Here is a 22,535-nt window from a genome sequence, read left to right as displayed (position 1 = left end):
AAAAATAAAAGTAAAAATACCTAGAAAAACTCAGCAGGTCTGGCAGCATCTGCGGAGAGGAACACAGTTAACGTTTCAGGTCCGTATGACTCTTCAACAGAACTAAGTAAAAATAGAAAAGAGGTGAAATATAAGCTGGTTTAAAGGGAGGGGGGGGTGGTGGGTGGGACAGGTAGCGCTGGATAGAGGGCCAGTGATAGGTGGAGATAAAGCAATGAAGGTGAACAAGGCAAAAGAGAGATACGGAAATCCTGTCGGAGAGAAGTGCAATACTTCTTCAAGGTAAGCATTCCTTGAAGAGAAGTGGCAGTCAATTAAACACTAAGATAAAAGCAAAAAACTGCGGATGCTGGAAATCCAAAACAAAAATAAAAATACCTGGGAAAACTCAGCAGGTCTGGCAGCATCTGCGGAGAGGAACATTTTTTATTTTTGAGGTTCTCTCTGTATGCTTCCCTGCTTATTTGGATTTTAAAAAAATCCCACAGTACTATTTGAAGACATGTTCTTTTGAGGTCCTCTTCAAAGTTTATCCCTCAATTAATGGTGCTGAATCAGATTCAAATCAAGTAAGGTTCACGAGAACGATCCCAGGAATGAAAGGCTTAACATATGAGAAACGTTTGAGGACTCTGGGTCTATACTCGATAGAGTTTAGAAGGATGAGGGGGGATCTGATTGAAACTTACAGAATACTGAAAGGCCTGGATAGAGTGGATGTGGGGAAGATGTTTCCATTAGTAGGAGAGACTAGGACCCGAGGGCACAGCCTCAGAGTAAAGAGAAGACCTTTTAGAACAGAGATGAGGAGAAACTTCTTTAGCCAGAGAGTGGTGAATCTATGGAATTCATTGCCACAGAAGGCTGTGGAGGCCAGGTCATTGAATGTATTTAAGACCGAGATAGATAGGTTCTTGATTGGTAAGGGGATCAAAGGTTACAGGGAGAAGGTGGGAGAATGGGGTTGAAAAACTTATCAGCCATGATTGAATGGCGGAACAGACTCGATGGGCCGAATGGCCTAATTTCTGCTCCTATGTCTTATGGTCTATCTCACTGCTGTTTTTTGGAACCGTGCTTTTATAAAGAAAGACTTTGATTTTTGTAATACCTTTCACAACCTCAGAACATCCCAAACCAGTTTACAGCTAATGAAATACTTTTGAAGAGTAGTCAATATTGTCATTTAGGAAACACAACCAATTTGCACTTAGCAAGTTTCCACAAGCAATTAGGTGATAAATGACCATGTTTTGAAAAAAAAATGTTTAACAATGTCTAAACTTCAAAGTATTTAATTGGCTGTGAAATGCATATGTATTTGTAAGTACTATTTATTTTATTCTAACTCTGGTTCATAAATATTTTTCATATATTACTTCTAGCATTTTTCCTTTCCTAAAATCAATTAACACCAGCTTTTATTCAGCTTATGTGTATTTAAATTAAAGGTATGCAGCAAGGCCAAACCATTCTGCAAGATTGCAACTTCTGGGTTTTTTTTGGATAAAGTTGCAGGACAGCATGCAAACACTTTTCTTGGCAAAAGTTACGGGTAGGCCCCAGAGAAAGAGAACAAAAGATGGAAGGCAGGAAAGAAAGGTAAATTCAAAAAGAAAAAAAAGTTCATAGCAGAGAAAGTAAATTATCAGAGAAAGTAAATTATCTGCAGCTGGATATCCACTATGCAAGCTCAACCTTTGTTATTAGGGAGCAGAAAGGAATGTTTTAATAAAAAATAAACATTTAAAACATTTAAGAGAATAACATCTCCATGCTCAAATCTCTTTCCACCTTTTAAGTTCTCTTTACTTTGGTGTAGCAATGATGTACCTCATTGATAGTTCTGACCCCATAATTTTGCCATTCTCTTATCTTCCATGATCTAGAATTTTGAATGAAAACCCCTTGGTGTCACAGTGAGTTACCTGAAAAGAAACTTACTTTCTTGTCAGTGATTTTTACACAAGGTGAAAAGTGAAATTGGATTCACACTTTTCCTGACAACTGAATAATTCATCCTTTAAATTGCAGTCAACACTAAAAATTTAGTTTGCTTCCTGAAATATTCTAAATCTTTATCCAGCTGTCAATAACTATTTACTGAGAAATTCTATTCCTTCCGGTGTGCGATTTTCAAACCCCTTTTGGCTCTGTTTCACTGAAAGACGAAATGAAAATTATATTTAATTGCTTAAAATTCTATTTACCATTTTTTTGGCAGCAAGGACAAGAACGGAGCAATTTGAGTTGCTTTTCTTTAAAACGGTTGTTTAAAATATAAAAGGGAATCATGAAAGTAGAGTGCAAAACGCGAAACTGTATTGATTTAAAGTTCCACACGTTAAGCTCAGAACTACCAGATGATTCAAGGCGCAAATGGCTATCAAATTTACATAACTTAAATATATGTTGTTTACCAACTGCAGAATCTTGGTTACAAATCTCAGCATGTCACGCTTGCAAATGCAGAGGCAAAACGACACCTCACCTATGTGTGCTTTTAACGAAATTATATTCCTGTAAATATATCATTGGCCCGTTAATAAACAAACCCAGAGCTCAAGAGGGTCGATATCCTCTGCCGGCGGGATTAAAAAGAATATTTGCGAGGTTTGAAGAAGAGACTGTTTGAAGTGTGTTGAATGTGGGTTGTCTCAGGCTGGGTGCTAGTGGTACATAAATGGAAAACCTTCGCACGTCGGCTAGAACGGTCCGACCGTGCAGGGAATCATCAGCATGCGGCTCACCTTACACTTCAGCCTGGTTTGGGCCATCGCCATGATCTGGGTGGATTGTGAGAAACGCTTTCATAACCGCGATCGCTCGGACATCGCCTCGTCCTCAGGGCGTTGGGCACGTCCCATCCTTGACCAGATTGCAGCGGAGGTAGGAAAGCACACCTATCAGCTGTATGTAGCTTTAGCTATGTAGCTTTCTTTAGCTTAGTTATAAGTGCACTTAAATGTACTGGAGGAGAGAATGCTTCTTTACATTGAGAATATTCCTAATCCTCTGGGATCTGATGAGGTTCCTATCCCTGTGGACCTGTAGGCAGTTTTGGTTCGGATGTATAGATATGATTTATTTTCCCGCCTGGAGATGATGAAGATTCTGTAACTTGACTGCAGTTTGCGTTGATCCATCTATAGTTGTTATACAACACGTACCATTATTTTGTGAATTTTACGAACCAGTTCTGACAAAGGGTCATCGACCCGAAAATGTTTCTCTCCACAGATGCTGCCTGACCTACTGAGTATTTCCAGCATTTTCTGTTAGTGCTTTATCTGCAAGTTTATCGATTAAACTCCGGTATTCCATATTTCTTGAATCTGGGAAATTTGTTTTTTCTTTAAAGCAATACCTGTCTAAATATGGATGGACAGAACAAATTAACTGGGAGAAAATCCGGCACCAGAAAGTGGAGAACGTTACAGATGACAATCGAGCTCCTAAAGATTTGCTGCAACTTATCAAAGAAGGGACCTGGGTTTCCAAACAAAGGGAGCAACCACAGGCTGAGCCCATTGGGAGCATTGCCTATATAGAAGCCCTAAAACAGTTTCAGAAAGCCAATGGCATACCTGTGACAGGAGAATTAGACAAAACCACGAAAGGAGCTATGAACAAACCGCGATGTGGGGTCCCAGATAAAGTTCTGTCCGAAGATACCCTGATGGATAATGAAACACATGGTACTGCCGACCAAACAACTGGTTTCAACAAAACAGCAGCTGATAACAACGGTGGCACTAATGTGACTCTAAGCTCCAATGGTCGCAAGAAGCGTTTTTTGCAGTTGTTTGCTCCCAGTCGACAGAAGGTATCTGTTGACCCTGACTTGTTTATCGAGGCACCAAAAATGGCCTTTTCCAAACCAAAGCTTACATGGCGCCTGATGGGAGAAGGTTATAGCAACCAGCTCTCCATCGAGGACCAGAAACACGTCCTGAAAATGGCTTTTAGGATGTGGAGTGAAGTCATTCCTTTAGAGTTTGAAGAGAATATCCACTCTCCTGCATCAATGGTTGACATTAAACTTGGCTTTGGAACAGGTAATGTTGATGGCTTTACAAATGCAATGTCACGTTTTATACATAGACTATTCAGAACTTAATTTACTCCAGAACATGAAATATAGTAGTTTCTGTGTCAATAAAATAAACATTTGGATAACCAAAGGCGCAAGTTTGATATTTTGCCATACAAAAATATAACTTGATTTATGTACATCAGTTGCTGTACAAATTACTACATGAATTAATATGCTGTGCTAAATGGTCATTTTTGCTCTAGGTCGACATATGGGCTGCACTCGAACATTTGATGGCAATGGACAGGAGTTTGCTCATGCTTGGCAATTAGGTGACATTCATTTTGATGATGATGACCATTTTACCACGCCAAGCAATGGAAATGGAATTAGTCTGCTAAAAGTAAGAATCTTGATTGACATCTTTGAATCTCACTTATTCCTTTTGCTTTCTAATTCTTGTTGAAATTTGCAGCAAGGTAATTCCAAATTAACTAAGCAGTAAGATTTTATAGAATATTGCATTATAACTATTGTATTATCCTTGAATTTTACCCACTATTCTCTCCTGAAAGCACTGATTTGTGTGAGGGCACTGTAGCTTTGGCAGAGTCAGTCCTTCTAAAGCATGTCTAAATGGCATCACCACATGCTACACTTATTTGTCATTGTACCACTCTAAAAGGAGGCACCAAACAGATAGCAGGGGAAAATTGTGCTGCATACTCACACCATTCTCTAGTCAGGGGAAGCAGAATTCCATGTACTTTAAATGATTTCTAGAAATATCCCAAAAATTGCAGGGACCAGATCAAGGAAAATAGTAAAAGTGACCAAGAAATTGTATGTAAATCAATGTTGCTAATAGTGTTGGTGAGCTGCAAGTACAAATTGCCACATAGGATTATGATTGGTCTGGAATAAAGTCAGGAACTAGTTCTTAGTATATTCACGAATAATAGTGAAGCAAAGAGCACAAGGTATGTGGCAGCATTGATTAAGGATGATGTGACAGTTCAAATGAGAAAGGATATGCTAGATGGTCTAGGCTCCAATTAAGGAACAGAGGGGCATAGGTTATATTGCTGGGAGCAATTTTTTAATAGAACTCCAAATATTGAGCTAATCAGTCATACTAACATCAGTGGTTAGGAAGTTATTGGAATCCATTATCAGGGACAAAATAAGCTTTCATTTGGAAAGGCATGGATCCATCGAGGAGACCCAGCATGGATTTGTTAAAGAAAAGTTGTATCTGACTAACTTGATTGAATTCTTTGATAAAGTAACAGTGAAGCTTGATCAAGATAGCGCAGTAGATGTATCTATGGACTTTTGGAAGGTATTCGACAATGTGCCACGCAGGAACTCATTAAGAAGATGGAAGCCCACGGAATTAAGGAAAAAGTGGTGGTATGGATATGGAATTGGTTCAGCGTCAGGAAGAAGAGTGTCGTTGGATGGATGTTTTCAGATTGGGAGATGATTTGCAGTTGTGTTCTCTACAGATCAGCTTTGGGTCCATTACTTCTTTCAATTTTCATAAATGACCCAGGCTCAAGTATAGGGAGTAGCGTTATATAGTTTACAGGTGATAGAAAATTTGGCAATGTATTGGTGAGGATAGTTGCAGACCTCAGGATAACAGACAAGATGGTGAAATGGGCAGAAGCATGGCAGATGGAGTTCAATGTAGAGAAATGTGAAGTGATGCACTCTGCAAGGACTAATACGGAAAGACAGTATAGCATAAATGGCAGTATTTTGAAAAGTGTAGATGAGCAGAGAGGCTTGGTGCCCATATACACAACTCCATAAAGGTGGCAGGGCAGGTTGATAAGGTGACTAAAAAAGCACACATGTCATTTGGGATTATAAATAGAAACAAAGAATATAAGAGCAATGAGATCGTGCTAGAACGTCATAACGTCATAGGTCTACTGCAGCTGGAGTATTGTGGATAATTCTGGGCACCACACTTAAGGAAAGATATAAAAGCTTTAGAAAGAGGATAGAAGAGATTTATTTCTGTTATGAGGAGAGGCTGGAAAAGTTAGGATGGTTAGAAGGGGGCATCGAATGAAGTTTTGTGGATAGAGTTTAGGAATAAAAAAGGGTCAGCCACAATGTTAGGTGTTTATTTATAGACCCCCAGATAGCCAGCGGGAAATTGAGGAGCAAATATGTGCACAATTTGCAGAGGTGTGTAAAAACAATAACAATAGGTTAATTATATTAGGTGATTTCAACTTTCCCAACATTAATTGGGATAGACATAGTGTTAAGGGCTTGGATGGAGTGGACTTCTTGAAATGTGTACAGGAGAACTTTTTAGGTCAATATGTAGAGGGTCCAACAAGGGACGGCGCAGTGCTGGACCTAATTCTGGGGAATGAAGCCGGACAGGTGACTGAGGTGGTGGTGGGGGAGCATTTTAGTGATAGCGACCACAACATGGTACAATTTAAGCTTGTTATGGACAAAGAAATCGACAAGTTACAAAAAATGTTTTGGATTGGGGGAGAGCGGATTTTAGCAAAATAAGGCAGGATCTGGCCAAGGTAGACTGGGAACAGCTACTTGTGGGGAAATATACAGAAGAGCAGTGGGGGGCGTTCAAAAAAGAAATGGGGAGGGTACAGACTCAACATAATGATAAAAGCAAAAAACTGCAGATGCTGGAAATCCAAAACAAAAACAAAAATACCTGGAAAAACTCAGCAGGTCTGACAGCATCTGCAGAGAGGAATACAGTTAATGTTTTGAGTCCGAATGACTCTTCATCAGAACTAAGGAAAAATAGAAAAGAGGTGAAATAAAAGCTGGTTTAAGGTGAGTGGGACAGATAGAGCTGGATAGAGGGCCAGTGATAGGTGGAGATTGCCAAAAGATGTCACAGACAAAAGGTCAAAGAGGTGTTGACGGTGGCGATATTAGCTAAGAAATGTGCTAATGGTGATATTAAGGGTAGAAAGCAGGACGAGCAAGGTACAGATAGCCCTAGTGGGGGTGGCGGGGAGAAGGGATTGAAATAGGCTAAAAGGTAGAGATAAAACAATGGATGGAAATACATTTAAAAATAATGGAAATAGGTGGGAAAAGAAAAATATATATAAATTATTGGAAAAAGGGGGATCGGAAAGGGGGTAGGGATGGAGGAGAGAGTTCATGATCTAAAGTTGTTGAACTCAATATTAAGTCCGGAAGGCTGTAAAGTGCCTAGTTGGAAGATGAGGTGCTGTTCCTCCGGTTTGCGTTAAGCTTCACTGGAACATTGCAGCAGGCCAAGGATGGACATGTGGGCATGAGAGCAGGGTGGTGTATTGAAATGGCAAGCAACAGGGAGGTCTGGGTCATGCTTGCGGACAGACCGTAGGTGTTCCGCAAAGCGGTCACGCAGTCTGCATTTGGTCTCTCCAATGTAGAGGAAACCGCATTGGAAGCAGCGAATGCAGTAGACTAAATTGAGGGAAGTGCAAGTGAAATGCTGCTTCACTTAAAAGGAGTGTTTAGGCCCTTGGATGGTGAGGAGGGGGGAAGTAAAGGGGCAGGTGTTGCACCTTCTGCGGTGGCATGGGAATGTGCCGTGGGAGGGGGTTGAGGTGTAGGAGGTGATGGAGGAGTGGACCAGGGTGTCCCGGAGGGAATGATCCCTGCGGAATGTGGCCGGGGGGTGAAGGGAAGATGTGTTTGGTAGTGGTATCATGGTGGAGTTGGCGGAAATGGCGGAGAATGATCCTTTGAATGCGGAGGCTGGTGGGGTGATAAGTGAGGACAAGGGGGACCCTATCATGGTTCTGGGAGGGAGAGGAAGGTGTGAGGGCAGATGTGCGGGAGTACAGGCTCAACATGTTCCCTCTAGGGTGATTGACAGGACTAACAAGCCCAGAGAACCATGGATGACCAGAGATATTCAGGATACGATGAGAAGGAAAAGAGAGGCTTTTAGCAGGTACAAGGGTAACAAATCAGCAGAGGCATTAGTGGAGTACAGTAAGTGCAGAGTGGAGCTTAAGAAAGCAATTCGGGGAGCAAGGAGGGAATATGAGAAAGCTCTGACTGGTAAAAGAAGGGAAAATCCCAATATATTCTATACGTATATCAATGGGTAGAGGATAACCAGGGAAAGAGTAGGGCCCATTAGGGACCAAGGCGGCAATCTATGGGTGGAGCCAGAGGACATCTGTAGAGTGTTGAACGAATACTTCACATCCGTCTTCACCCAAGAGAATGAGGATGAAGGTATGGAACTCGGGGAGAGAGATTGCGAGGTTCTTGAGCAAATTGAGAGAGGGAGGGACAAGGTATTGGAGGTGTTGGCAGGGTTAAAAGTGGACAAATTTCCAGGTCCAGATGATTTGTGTCCCAGACTGCTGAGGGAGGCAAGGGAGGAGATCACAGGGGCTCTGACCCAAATTTTTAATTCCTCTCAGGCCATGTGGGAGGTGCCAGAGGACTGGACAACATCTAATGTAGTTCAGCTATTTAAGAAGGGTTGTAGGGATAAGCCAGGGAACTACAGACCAGTGAGTCTCACTGGTCAGTGGTAGGGAAACTATTGGAGAAAATTCTTAAGGAGAGAATCTACCTCCACTTGGAGAGGCAAGATTTGATCAGGGATAGTCAGCATGGCTTTGTCAGAGGGAGGTCATGCCTAACAAATTTGATTCAATTTTTTGAGGACGTGACCAGGTGTGTAGATGAGGATAGTGCAGTTGATGTAGTTTATTTGGATTTCAGCAAAGCCTTTGACAAGGTCCCACATGGGAGACTTATAAAGAAGGCAAATGCACATGGGATACAGGGTAATTTGATAAGGTGGATTCAAAATTGGCTTATTTGTAGGAGACAGAGGGTGATGACAGAAGGCTGCTTTAGTGACTGGAAGCCAGTGTCCAGTGGCATACCACAGGGACCTGTGCTGGGTCCCCTATTATTCATTATTTATATAAACGACATAGATGACTATGTGGGGGGTAGGATTAGTAAGTTTGCGGATGACACAAAGATTAGCCGGGTGGTTAACAGTGAGGTTGAGTGTCTTGGGCTAGAGAAAGATATAGACGGGATGGTCAAATGAGCAGATAAGTGGCAGATGGAATTTAACCCTGAAAAGTGGGAGGTGATACACTTTGGAAGGAGTAATTTGACAGGGAATTATTCAATGAACAGCATGACACTAGAAAGCTCTGAGGAACAATGGGACCTTGGCATGTGTGCCATAGACCTCTGAAGATGGAGGGGTATGTTAGTGGGGTGGTAAAAAAGGCAAATGGGACACTTGACTTTATCAATCAAGGCATAGGTTACAAAAGTAGGGAGGTCATGTTGGAGTTGTATAGAAGTGGCTGGAGTCCTGTGTGCAGTTCTGGTCGCCATATTATAGGAAGGATGTGATTGCACTGGAGGGGGTGCAGAGGAGATTCACCAGGATGTTGCCGGGGATGAAACATTTAAGTTATGAAGAGAGGTTGGATAGACTTGGGTTATTTTCGTTGGAGCAGAGAAAACTGTGGGGCGACCTGATCGAGGTGTACAAGATTATGAGGGGCATGGACAGGGTGTACAGGGAGCAGCTGTTCCCCTTAGTTGAAGGGTCAGTCACGAGGGGACGCAAGTTCAAGGTGAGGGGCAGGAGGTTTAGGGGAGATGTGAGGAAAAAGTTTTTTACCCAGAGGGTGGTGACGGCCTGGAAGGTGCTGCCTGGTAGGGTAGTGGAGACGGGTTGCCTCACATCCCTTAAAAAGTACCTGGATGAGCACTTGGCATGTCATAACATTCAAGGCTATGGGCCAAGTGCTGGTAAATGGGATTAGATAGGTAGGTCAGGTGTTTCTCACGTGTTGCTGTAGACTTGATGGGCCGAAGGGCCTCTTCTGCACTGTGAGATTCTGTGATTCTGAGTTCTGCTTGGAGCAGAGAAATTTAAGTGATGACCAAATAGAGGTTTTCAAGATGATGAAGTTTTGATAGAGTAGATAGAGGAAAGGTATTCTCCTCTGGGTCAATAGCCAGAGGTCATAGATTTAAAATCATAGGCAAAAGATCTACAGGGTAGATGAGAAAAATTGTTACCATTCAGAGCTGTTGGGGCTGGTACACTCTACTTGAAAATGTGGTGGAAGCGGATTCTTTAAATAATTGTAATAGGAAGTTAGACAGGTACTTGAGGATGAAGAACTTACAGGATTTTAGATGAAAAAAACAAAATTGTGGAACCAAGCATGATTGCCCTTTCAAAGAGCCAGCAAAGGCATGATGGACTGAAATGCCTCCTTCTGTGCTGTAGGTTTCTATGATTCTATGAAATGAATCTAGAAAGTGATTTTCAGCAGGTTGACTGTAGGGAGCATTACAGTCAAGCTAGAACTGGTCCTTATTCAACATTCAGTTGCATTTACCGTCAGGGGCAGCTAATGGATAGCAGGAGCGGAAAATGAATCTTTCCCTTACACCAGGATGGGTCCACTGTCAGGTGGTTGAATCAGTTAACAGAACAGATCAAAGAACTTTTCTGGTTAGGAACCATAGCAGGCTTTGCACCTACCCACATATTCTGGATTTTAAAGCTCAGAAAAATGCTGCACCTTATTTTAACATAACAATTTAGCCAGTATTGAAATAATAAAGGAAACCGGCACAATATGGAAATGACGAATTGTCCTTTGGTCAGTTTACTTCATAGAGTATTTCAATCTGCCCAATTGTATAGGTGGCTGTCCATGAACTAGGTCACGTACTGGGTTTGCCTCATATCTACAGAACAGGTTCAGTAATGCAGCCCAGCTACATTCCACAAGGTCCAATGTTTGAGCTGGATCGGCTCGACAGGAAAGCTATTCAGCAACTCTATGGTAAGAACAAAACATTCAAATGTAAACTCCAGCAAAATCTGATTGTGTTTCAGGCAATTAAAACATTCCAAGCCATTTTCTTCGTACTGTGAATAAATACAACCTGCTGTTAACACAGCCAGCGTCCAGTAAGGAGTGAATGATCAGTTACAGTAACATTGCAGGTGGCATATGACATTGAGGCCTGCTTTTCAAGTGATGTGATGTGGCCAAACATCATGAAACTTCTACACCCTAATCTCTCCACCACCGAGTTGGGAAAAGCAGAACTGTGAAATGAAATACTTGTACAGAGTTGTATCCTTGATGTGATTGCCAATGAAAGGTTTGACTTTAAGGAAGGGCAATAGACAGGTTATTTCTAGGGTTAGAAACTAAGGGGGCAAGTTAACAGACCAACAAAATTTAAAAATTGAGTTAAGGTGTTTATTTTTGTGCCATCGCAACAAAATGTATTTAAAAAATACTTTAATGTAGAAAAAAAAATGATTTTGTTTTTTTTCCCCCACACAAGCATAGGAAAAAGCAAATGCCAAATTGAAGGAGATGTTAGGTGGGGTGACTCAATGTTTGGAGATGGGTATTAGGGAGGATCTTAAGTGAGAGAGTGGAGGCAATGCAGAGGGGTAATTCTAGGCAGCTGAAGGCAAAGCTGCCAATAATGGGCTGAAGGGAGTGAGGATACAAACATACAAAAATGATGGCCGGGAAAAAACCAGCTGCTTCATCGAGCCTGTCCCCTATAGTTGTAATACCTTTAGCATCATAATTCACAACATCACCGCACAATCAAGTAACCACCTGGTCAAACCCAAGGTCAATTTATAGAGAAATAATGTGGGAAATTCCTCTCCAACACCCTAAAGAGATCAAAACTAGTCCAGGACACCATGATTTATATTTCTTAGTACCTCATTTACCTTTTGTACACTGATTTCTGCCCCAGCCAGGAATTGACTCACCTCTCATTTGAAGGTATGTAACAAATCAGCAGTCACTGAACAAGTGGAAATTTGTTTCATAACTCTTCATATTCTTCTGGTAAAAGAACCACCTCCAGACATCTGACCCCCAAATCTAACTGAAATAATCTAGCTAAAAGGAAACAGTCTAATGCATAAAGCTTATCAGGGGAAACGGAGGTGTAGTGGTAATGTCTCTGGACTAGTAATCCAGAGGCCCAGGCTAATGCTCCGGGACATGGGTTTAAATTGCATCACAGCAGCTGGTGAAATTTAAAATCTGGAATTGAAAACTAGCCTCAGCAATGATGACCATGAAACTATAATCAATTGTTGTAAAAACCCATCTCCCTCTTTAGGGAAAGAAATCTGCTGTCCTTACCTGGTCTGGCCTACATGTGACTCCAGACCCACAGCAATGTGGTTCTCTCTTAACTGCCTCGTGAATGGCCTAGCAAGCCACTGAGTTCAAGGGCAATTAGGGATGGGCAACAAATGCTGGCTTTGCCAGCAACAGGGATTCAGTGATGATCAACAAGAACAATAGTGATCATCCACTGAGACCTAGTGAAGGACAGGCAATAGCGTTTTGGATAAGTTGGAGTTTGCAGAGAAATATGAGAAACTGCTCACAAGGGCATTTGAGGCAATCAAAGCATGGAAAAGGACTTTAGCAGCAGAGAAGGTGGGATGGGACAAATGTTAGCTATTTTGGAGGAATGGAAGTATGCAGTCTCAGTAAATGTTAGGATATGGGGTTTTCAGCTAAGCTCAGGATTCCACCGATGATCCATCCAAACCACGCAGATGTGTAGCCACGCAACAATTGGGAATGTGCCACGCAGGGATGAAACAGGCTGCACACAAGCAAAATTCCCTTTAAGATGCACGCATGCATGGCTACACATTATCTTAAAAGGACCAGCAGTGCAACAAGCCAGCTGGGCACAGCAAACAGAAGTCAGTCGGAACATTGACGTGCACGATCAATTTCAAACTGCATGAGCAACTCGGGGATGGGAAAGAGAAAGGTACAATATTTTTGGGAGGAGCTAAATGAGATGGTTTCAGTTTTCCCAGTCCTCAACTGGAGGCAGCTCTGGCTCATCTACAAAAACAGTAAATAGGCAGCCTGACAACACAAAGGTAATTATGCAAATTGAAAGTGGCCATGAACTAAAGGAATGGGTTTATAATGCTGAAAATGAGAAGGTATATTCCATCGTTGTGAATGCAAACTGCCGTCGACCAAATGCAGATTATAAATGCTGGCAGAGAGCTGTCAAACTGAATGGTTCTATGCTGTAAAATTCTATTTAATTCTACACAGCAATGCTAATAAAAATGAAATAAAATCATGGACTAAAATAACTGAGCCAAAGGACAATGTTTGGAAACAAACAGAATTGGGGCAAGCAAGGGTGTAAGAATAGAAGTGAAATTTAAAAAGAAACTTTTTAAAAAGCTATCAAAATGCAGACTTTACTTTTGTAAAGGCATGTGAAGGCTTTGGAGGGGGTGCAGAAAAAAAATCCACCATTTCACGATAATATATTGATGTTTCAACATGTGGCCTACTTGTCATCACAATACAATACTTTGAAGTATAATGGCTTGTATTCTCCATAGAACAATTTTCTTTTCAAAAGTAGCAACGGATTGACTTTGATTATTCTTTATAGGTGTATGTGAAAGTCCTTTTGACACAGTATTTGACTGGATTCATAGGGAGAAAGACCAATATGGGGAGACAATGATTCGATTTAACACATATTTCTTCAGAAATGAATTGTATTGGCTTTATGAAAATCGTAACAATCGAACACGCTATGGAGATCCCATTACAATCTCAGTTGGATGGCAAGGAATCCCAAGAAGTGGCATTGATGCTTTTGTACATATATGGACATGGACAAGAGATGCCATCTATTTCTTCAAAGGTGATTTAATGTTCAATAAATTTAATAGCAATTAATTTTTGGAATGTTATTTTCAATGTGAACTTGTCTTCTTATACAGGTATTCAGTTTTGGAGATATGACAATGAAAATGATCAAACATACACAGAAGACACAGAGGGAAACAAATATCCCAAGTTAATTTCTGAAGGCTTTCCAGGTGTTCAGGGTCCAATTGATACAGCTTTCTATCATAAGAGAGACCAAAACATATATTTCTTCAAAGGTTCAAATGTAAGTTTCTTTTTTGTTCTTGGGATGTAGGTGACAGAGGCAAGGCATTTTCACTCTCCTAATTACCCTGGGGGCAGGGGGAGTAGTGTGGGTTTAAGTCTCAGCTACATAGTGTGGGACTAGACCTGCACACAAACCAGATCAGTTAGGAGTAACAGATTCTAACTGGTGGTATGAAAATGTTGAGAGGCAATGATAGAGGATAAAACTTTGGGAAGGATACGAATGCTTTGGAGTGAGTACACAAATGATTTATGACAATGGTTCATGGGATGAGAGACTTCAGTTATGTGGTTAGATTGGAAAAGGTGGAGTTGTTCTCCTCAGAGAAATGTGGTGGGGGTGGTTGAAAGGAGATTTTATAGAGGTGTTCAGGATCATGAAGGGTCTAGGTGGAACAGATGGAAACTGTTCCCATTTGTTGGAAGGGTCAAGAACCAGAGGATGCTGATATAAGGTGAGCAGCAAAAGAACTAAGGGCCAACATCTAAAGAAAGAGAACAATTTACAAAAATGGCTAACATGGGAGCCAGAAGAAAAAGTTGGGTATACAGCAGCTTAATGGAATTGGATTGAGGGAACAGGAGGTTGGTCTCATGGACAAGACGAGCTCAGAGAGGGCAGGAAGGGAGACTTGAGAGAAAGTAGAGAAATTTGCAAAGGCTGGGGCAAGGAGGAAGCAATAAAGGTGAGTTAGTGGAAGGGAAGGTGCAACAGAGATAGCTGATTGGATTGTCTCAATCTCTGAGAAAGAAGTCCATGAGTTCCTTGTTCTTGGAGATGAGGGGCCAGGGGAGTGGAGTTTAAGGCAGCGGTTTGCGGATTCCAGGATGAGCCTCATGAACAGTTTTAGCAGACAAGAGCAGGACCTGATAGTGTTTCAAGTGGTCAGCCAGATTTGGGGGTGGATAGCCAAACCAGTTGTCTGCCTTGTCCTTTCAAGCCTGAATCCCTTGAACTTAAGGGAATAGAGATGAAGGCCATACTAGGGAAAATGGCTGAGGGAAGAGAGAGTAATTTTTTGGGGGGTGACTAGGACATCAAAGACAGAGGTGAGGTGTGGTTGAGTAAATCGATGGCTGTAGAAATTACGTGGAAAATGGAGGGCCACGGCTAGATAGTTGAGAACGTGCAAGTGCAGTTGTAAGTGAATTGGGAGTTAGATTTTTCAGGATGGACACAGGAGGTGTTGGGTTGGGGTGTGAGAGGGGGAATGTGGGTGGTGAGTAATATCAGGAGTGATCAGAGATACCCTTTAATTGATACAATGGGACAAGTAAGACCATGTGATATGGCACAGTCAGGGGGTGACTGTGAATATGGGTTGGAGAGTTTACATAGGGGGAAGAGATTTAGGGAGGACAAGAGGGCTGTGAACTCAGAAAAGAAAATATAATGAGTTAAAATGGAGATTGATATCATTGAGGATGAGGACAAGATGAGATGTTCAAAGGAGGACAAAGTGCAAGAGGAGTAGGGGGTTAGGCCAAGGTGTGATCTGGAGATAAATACCACAACATCCCGCAATGACCTTCACGGGGCAAGTTGTGGAAGATGTAGCTAGGCGGGGAGGCTTCATTCAGCAGGAAGGTATCATCACACCTCAGCCAGGTTCCCATTAAGGCCATCCATAATCCGCTCATGGGGTCTCATTTATCAGAATTGGGAAAAGTTAGAAATGTAATAGGTTTTGAGCAGATTTGATCGAAGAATAGCACCTCATCTTTCAGTTAGGCACTTCACAGCCCTCCAGGCTCAACACTGAATTCAACAATTTCAAACCATAATCTGTCTCTCCATTTTGTTCCCTTTTCTTTGCATGTTTGGATTTTTCTCAATTTTGCTTTCTGACGCAGCACATCTGCTCTAGGCACATCTTTTGTTTCTTTTCTTGCCCTATCACCATTCCCTTTGGCCCTGAAGGACTAACTCTTCTTTCTTTTAATCTCTCCTGTCTCCTACTATATCACAGACCTTCCTTTTGTCCTCCCACCCATCTACCCAATGCTCAAAACTTGTTACATTCTAATTTTTCTCAGTTCTGATGAAAGGCCATAGACCTGAAACAGTCACCCCCTGACTGTGCCATATCACATAGTCTTTCTTGTCCCATTGTATCAATTAAAGGGTATCTCTGATCACTCCTGATATTACTCACCACCCACATTCCCCCTCTCACACCCCAACCCAACACCTCCTGTGTCCATCCTGAAAAATCTAACTCCCAATTCACTTACAACTGCACTTGCACATTCTCAACGATGCTCCCGGAACTGGTATACTTCCAGTATTTTCTCTTTTTACTTCAGATTTCCAGCAGTAACATAGTATTCTGCTTTCCGATTTTTTTGCTGAAGAGGAGATTTGATAGAAGTTTCCAAAATCATGAATAGTTTTGAAAGGGTAAATAGGAGAAACTGTTTCCAGTGACAAGTGTCAGTAACCAGGAGACACAGATTTAAAATGATTGACAAAAGAATCAGAGGTGACCTGAAACATTTCACTTTGCTTAGTTTTTCCACATGCTGATGTGGTGATGATCTGGAATGCACTATCCGAAGGAGTAGTGGAAACCGATTCAACAACAACAGAAAATTGGATAAATACTTGAAGGGAAAAAAATTTGGGGCTGTGGGGAAAGAACAAGAATGTGGGATTATTTGGATAGCTTTACTGAAGAGCTGGAACAGACATGATGGGCCAAATGGCCTCCTCCTGTGCTATCTCTTGCTGTAGTTCTAGAAGGACAGAGCTAAATATAATTAATCCTATTTTGGGAAAACACTCTCTAAATACACTACTGAGGATTACTATCTAAACTATTACAAGCACATGACCATAGCCAATATAATTAACAGCTGAACTGTTACACAAGATTAGAATTCATGTTGAGTATCTCTAATATTTTAAAATTCTTACATCCGTGCACAATTCCCTATGTCCACATTCATAACAAACTGCCTTTCCACCCTTGTCACGCTCTGTGACCTATTAAACTCTGAACTGAGCTTTTGATCCCATATTCTCTATCAGCAAGACAGCCTATTTCTACCTCCTGCCACCCATCTCCATCCCTACATCAGCTTATATACTGCTGAAACTTTCATTCATGTTTTTGTCATTTGCAGACTGGAATTTTCCAATGCTCTCCTGGCTGGCTTCCCTTCTCCCACCCACCATAAACCTATGCTCATCCAAAACTCTTCTGCCCAGATCTTAACCCATACCAAGTCCTGATCACCCACCACCTCTGCTCATTGATCTATATTGTTTTCTATCCATGAACTGTTTGTTTTAAAATTCTCATTCTCTTGTTCAAATCCTAAGGCTTCACACCTCTACCTTTTTCTGTGACCTCCTCCAACTCTCCAAGAACTCTGCATTCCTCCAACTCTGACTTTTTCTACATTTCCAATTCTCTTCGCCTCACCATTGGCAGTTGTGCTTTCAACAGTTCTGCAAATCTCTTCCTATGGCTCACCCCATTTTAAGGCCCAACTTAGCCACCCGTCCTAATGGTCCCGAATTTGCTGGGGCTATAATGGTGAGTTTAATGCATGCACCATTATTGTTTAAATTGTACATGAATTTGTGAAAAGATGCAAATCACCACATATTGCTGAGTGACTTGCACCACTTCATCATTGGCCTTACAAAAGCAGCAGCTCACAATCAATCTCCTGAGAGTGTTAGTAAATTGTTGTATTTGTGCAGTAACTACAAATTAAACACACCAGAAAGTTAAGGGTGGCAGTTAATAGCTGAATGACCCTTTTAATGGATATTTGTATTCCTGCAATGTCAGTCAACCTCCTTAACCTAGAAAGGGGACAACTGAAACTGTGGGTTGTAAGTTGTTCTGAGGTTTTAAAATTTCTTACCTTACCCTTCTTTGTTTTTTACTCTTTGTCCAATTATGCTTTGCTCCTGTTATCTCTCTGTACCTACTTTGAGTGCAATTTATTTTATTCCCTTCTCTTTTGTTCTTAGAATATAAGAGATAGGAGGAGTAGACCCTTCAGCCCCTCAAGCCTGTTCAACAAGATCATGGCCGATCTGCTTTTGTTTCGAATTCCACATTCCCATCTACCCCTGATAACCTTTAATTCCCTTGCCTCAAGATATATCCACCTCCGCTTCCAAAAATATTCAATGACCCCACCTCCACCATCTTCTGAGGCAGAGTTTCAAAGTCGCACAACCATCAGAAAAAAATTCTCCTCATCTCTGTCCTATAAGGGTGACCTCTAATTTTAAAACAGTGCCCCTTAGTTCTGGACTCACCCACAAGAGAAAACATCCTTTCCATGTCTACTTTGTCAAGATTGTTCAGGAGCTTATATACTTCAATCAAATCACCCCTCACCCTTCTAAACTCCAGTGGAAACAAGTCCAGTCTGTCTAACCTTTCCTCTTAAGACAACCCACTCATTCCAGGTATCAATCTAGTAAACATCCTCTGAACCGCCTATGGCTTCGTTAAATAAGTAGCCCAAAACTGCTCAGTATTCGAGATGTGGTCTCACCAATGCCCTGTATAACTGAAGCATAACATACTTACTTTTATGTTCAGTTCCTCTTGTAATAAAGGATAGCATTCCATTTGCCTTAATACTTGCTGTACCTGCGTACTAACTTTTTGTGACTCATGTACCAAAACACCTAGAGCCCTCTGCACCTCAGCACTTCTCTGTTTAAGTAATCCTCTGCCTTTTTATTCTTCCTGCCAAAGTGAACAATTTCACATTTTCCCACATTAAACTCCATTTGCCAGATCTTGCCCAGTCACTCAACCTATCTATATCCATCTGCAAGCTCCTTATGTCCGCTTCACAACATACTTTCCTGCCTATCTTTGTGTCACCTGCAAATTTAGCTACCATGCCATCACTCCCCTCATCTAAGTCATTGATGTAAATTGTAAAAAAATTGAGGCCCCACCACAGACCCCTACAGGACTCCATTCGTCACATCCTACTAATCAGAAAAAGACCCATTTATGCATATTCTGTTTTCTGCCAGCCAGCCAATCTTCTATTCATGCTAATATGTTACCCCTACACCATGAGATTTTATTTTCCACAATAACCTTTGATGTGGCACCTTATCAAATGCCTTCTGGAAATCCAAGAACAGCACTTCTGCAGGCTTCCCTCTATCCACAGCGCATGTTAATCCTTCAAAAAACTCCAATAAGTTGGTTAAACATGATTTCCCTTTCACAAAACTATGCTGACTCTTCCCAATTACCTTGATTTTTTTCTAACTGCCCAGCTATAATCCTTAACAGTCGATTCTAACAACTTCTCCGTGACAGACATGAAGCTATCTGGACTATAGTTTCCTGTTTTCTGCCTTCCTCCCTTCTTGAATTGAGGGGTTATATTTGCTACTTTCCAGTCTGATAGAAACTTTCTAGAATCTAGCTAATTTTGGAAAATTAACTCCAGTACATCTACTACCTCATTAGCCACCTCTTTTTAAGACCCTAAGATGAAGTCCATCAGGACCTGGAGACTTGTCAGCCAACAGCTCAATCAGTTTGCTCAGTATCACTTACCTAATGATTGCAATTTCACCCCCCTTCCCCTTTCACCTCCTGATTTACAGCTATTACTGGAATTCTTTTTGTATCCTCTATAGTGAACACAGAAGCAAAATATTTGTTCATTTCTTCTGCCATTTCCTTATTATCTATTAACTTCGCACTGTCACTATCTAGACAACCAACACTCACTTTACTTACTCTTTTCCTTTTTAAATATCTTAGAAACTCTTGCTATTCGTTTTTATATTTCTAGCTAGCTTTCTCTCATACTCTAATTTCTTTCTCCTAATTAACCTTCTAGTCATTCTCTGCCGTTCTTTATATTCTAACCAATCATCTGACCTGCCACTCATCTTTGCACATTTATATGCTTTTTCCTTACGTTTGATGCTTTCCTAAACTTCTTTAATTAACCACAGATGCTTAGAATTTTTCTTCATAGTAGGAATATGCTTATCTGAAACATCCCCCTAAATGTCTGCCACTGATTCTCTATTGATCTATCCTCTAGCTTAGTATCCCCGTTCACTTCAGCTAGCTCAGCTTTCATGTCCACATGGTTGCCCTTATTTAAGTTTAAGATGCCCATCCTTCTCCCTTTCAAACTGGATGTAAAATTCAACCATACTGTGGTCGCTGCTACCGAGGGGTGCCTTTACTCTGAGGTCATTAATTAATACTGTCACATTACATCTCATTGGCTAAGGACATGGACCTGGCCCTCTTCTTCTCTGGTCACAAAGGCCCTGACTACAGATGAAAAATCAATATTAATGCGTCTGCTTGATTGGATGTGTTTAAAATTTAAAGTCATTAGTTCTGCACGCACTTATTACTACAAAACATTTACTAGTACCGGATTAGTAGATTATGGCATTACTGTCTGAAGCGCAGTTTTTCAAGGGCAATTACAGATGGGCAATAAATGCTGGACTTGCCAGCAACACCCACATCCTAAGAATGAGTTTTTAAAAAATCACCTGAATCCCTTGACAGATGTTATAGTGACTATTTTTCATTATAAAATTTAAGTCAACACTTTTCATTAGAACAAAATTCTTTTTTTAATTGCCTTAAGTTTGTGAATCAGTAAAGCAGTCAAAACTGTCAGCAGGAGTCAGTACATTAAGATTTAATGGTAACTTTTTTTGAATGAAATGGTAACTCTAGTAATGGTAACAAAGGCTTTGAGATGAAGAGATTCTTTAGGCTGGTCCAATTATTTTTCATCTAATTATGGTATAGGGATACTCGATTTCAATGGAAACAAAAAGCAATGCTGTTAAACATCTCAAATGGTCACAACCTTTTTCTTACTGCATTTGTTTTCTTTATAGGTTATCACTTTCAATGTGAATACTAATCAGATTAATGGATATCCTAAAAGAATTATAGATGTATTTCCACCAGTGGTACAAAATGATCATCCCATTGAAAATCTAAATGCTGTATACTACTCATATCACTACCAATCCATTTTTTTCTTCAAAAGTAATTTCTTTTGGAAAGTGGTCGATGATTGGGATAAAAAGCAGAACCCATTATTGCCATTGAATGGGCTAATGCCCAAAAGAAAGGTATCAGATCAATGGTTTGATATTTGCGATGTTCATTATTCAATGCTGGACAAAGACTAAATTTGCTTCAAACATTTTTACACAAGTTTCCAATTTATGAAAGAGAAATGGTTAAAGCATGTATGACAAAGGCTGTTTTGGATTGCAAATGCATAAATAGCCTGCTTTTTATGCTTAATGATACAGGGCCTTATCCCAGACACATGCAAAAATTAAGTGACTAGATATTAGAGTCAAAACCATTTGTAACAAAGTCTGTGCCAAACTGTTGTTAATTCCATATATGTAAAGATTTTTATATTTGCTAAGTTATAATACTGCATATTAAGGTTAACATACTTGTAATACGGTGAAAACAGTAATTAAAAAATTGACATATGTAGTCAAAAGGATTGTTAATCTGTTTTCCATAAAAGTACTACTTAGATGGCTTTCTTTCTAATTCTACACTGTATAATACCTGAATTTACTGTCCAGGTTACAGATATTTGCTCATATCAATGTACACAGACATTGATTGACCAAAGGACAACACATAACAGACAGTTACTTTCATATTTTTATTAAATATATTTTAAAAAAATGTCACATGGTTTTAGTTTTGTCTGTTGGCAGCAGGAGGAACATTCTTTCAAAGAAAATGTAATGTATTTCTGAACAAGCTCTGCAGAGCCTTCAGATATAGATATCTCTCCTTTTTGAACAGGAATTGTGAAAAATCAGACTGTCAATTATAAAAGAAGTCACAAGAAATCAGATTTCAGATCTTGAAACATTTTTGTAGTAAACTATAAATAAAATATCCAACTTAATTTAACTTACAATATTTTAATAAGGCTCCCTTTATCCTGTGAAAGCTAAGTTTTTTGAGTTCTGTCTTCCACTTAACATTTTTTTTTAAAACCTGACAAATCTTAGGTGGATTCATAAACTGTTTTTTCTAAACAAATTTCTCTCATTGAACCCAAAACACATACACATAACTTCACAGAAAGACAAGGGGATAAAACTTGACCTAAATAGAACTGTCAGAATCCTCATTCAGGCACCAGTTATCAGACAGACACACTAGTCCCAGATCCTGCACATGTGCTTATATATTTTCCATTCTGCGCACACATTTTAAATTTACAGTACATGAACCAACTTCTAAATTGAACCCTGATTTTTAGTACAACTTTTGCTTTCCAATTTACCTGGAGAACGTTGCACACTTAGTTTCAAAATATACACACAATTATAGTTACAAACTTTATAAGTTGTTAGCAAAAATCCTGCAATTCCATTATACAATATACACTGTAAATCTTGAAAGGCTTGAACTCATTGAATTCTCTTTATTAAAACGCAATCTGTTTCTTGTGGA

At 40.4% G+C, this 22,535-nt stretch overlaps 1 protein-coding gene across 1 annotated transcript; it reads left to right on the top strand.

Annotated features, from left to right (window-relative positions):
- The first annotated feature begins 2,781 nt into the window (after positions 1 to 2,781).
- On the top strand, positions 2,782 to 22,382 carry LOC144694442 (matrix metalloproteinase-21-like). The gene is made up of 7 exons (XM_078564857.1): positions 2,782 to 2,889; positions 3,362 to 4,058; positions 4,300 to 4,439; positions 10,749 to 10,890; positions 13,535 to 13,792; positions 13,872 to 14,044; positions 20,930 to 22,382. The coding sequence occupies exons 1-7, from the start codon at positions 2,782 to 2,784 to the stop codon at positions 21,227 to 21,229; spliced, it is 1,818 nt and encodes a 605-aa protein (XP_078420983.1). The 3' UTR covers positions 21,230 to 22,382.
- The last annotated feature ends 153 nt before the right edge of the window (positions 22,383 to 22,535 follow it).

The sequence above is a fragment of the Cetorhinus maximus genome, chromosome 20 (assembly GCF_964194155.1).
Source record: "Cetorhinus maximus chromosome 20, sCetMax3.hap1.1, whole genome shotgun sequence".
Lineage (NCBI taxonomy): Eukaryota > Metazoa > Chordata > Chondrichthyes > Lamniformes > Cetorhinidae > Cetorhinus > Cetorhinus maximus.
Note: the sequence above shows the minus strand (reverse complement) of the source record. Positions and strands in the feature narration are given on the sequence as shown.

Coding starts and splice junctions, on each gene's coding strand:
- LOC144694442 (XM_078564857.1), top strand. CDS start 2,782: ATGATCTGGGTGGATTGTGAGAAACGCTTTCATAACCGCGATCGCTCG. Junction 4,059..4,299: donor TAAACTTGGCTTTGGAACAG/GTAATGTTGATG, acceptor TTTTTGCTCTAG/GTCGACATATGGGCTGCACT. Junction 4,440..10,748: donor ATGGAATTAGTCTGCTAAAA/GTAAGAATCTTG, acceptor CCAATTGTATAG/GTGGCTGTCCATGAACTAGG.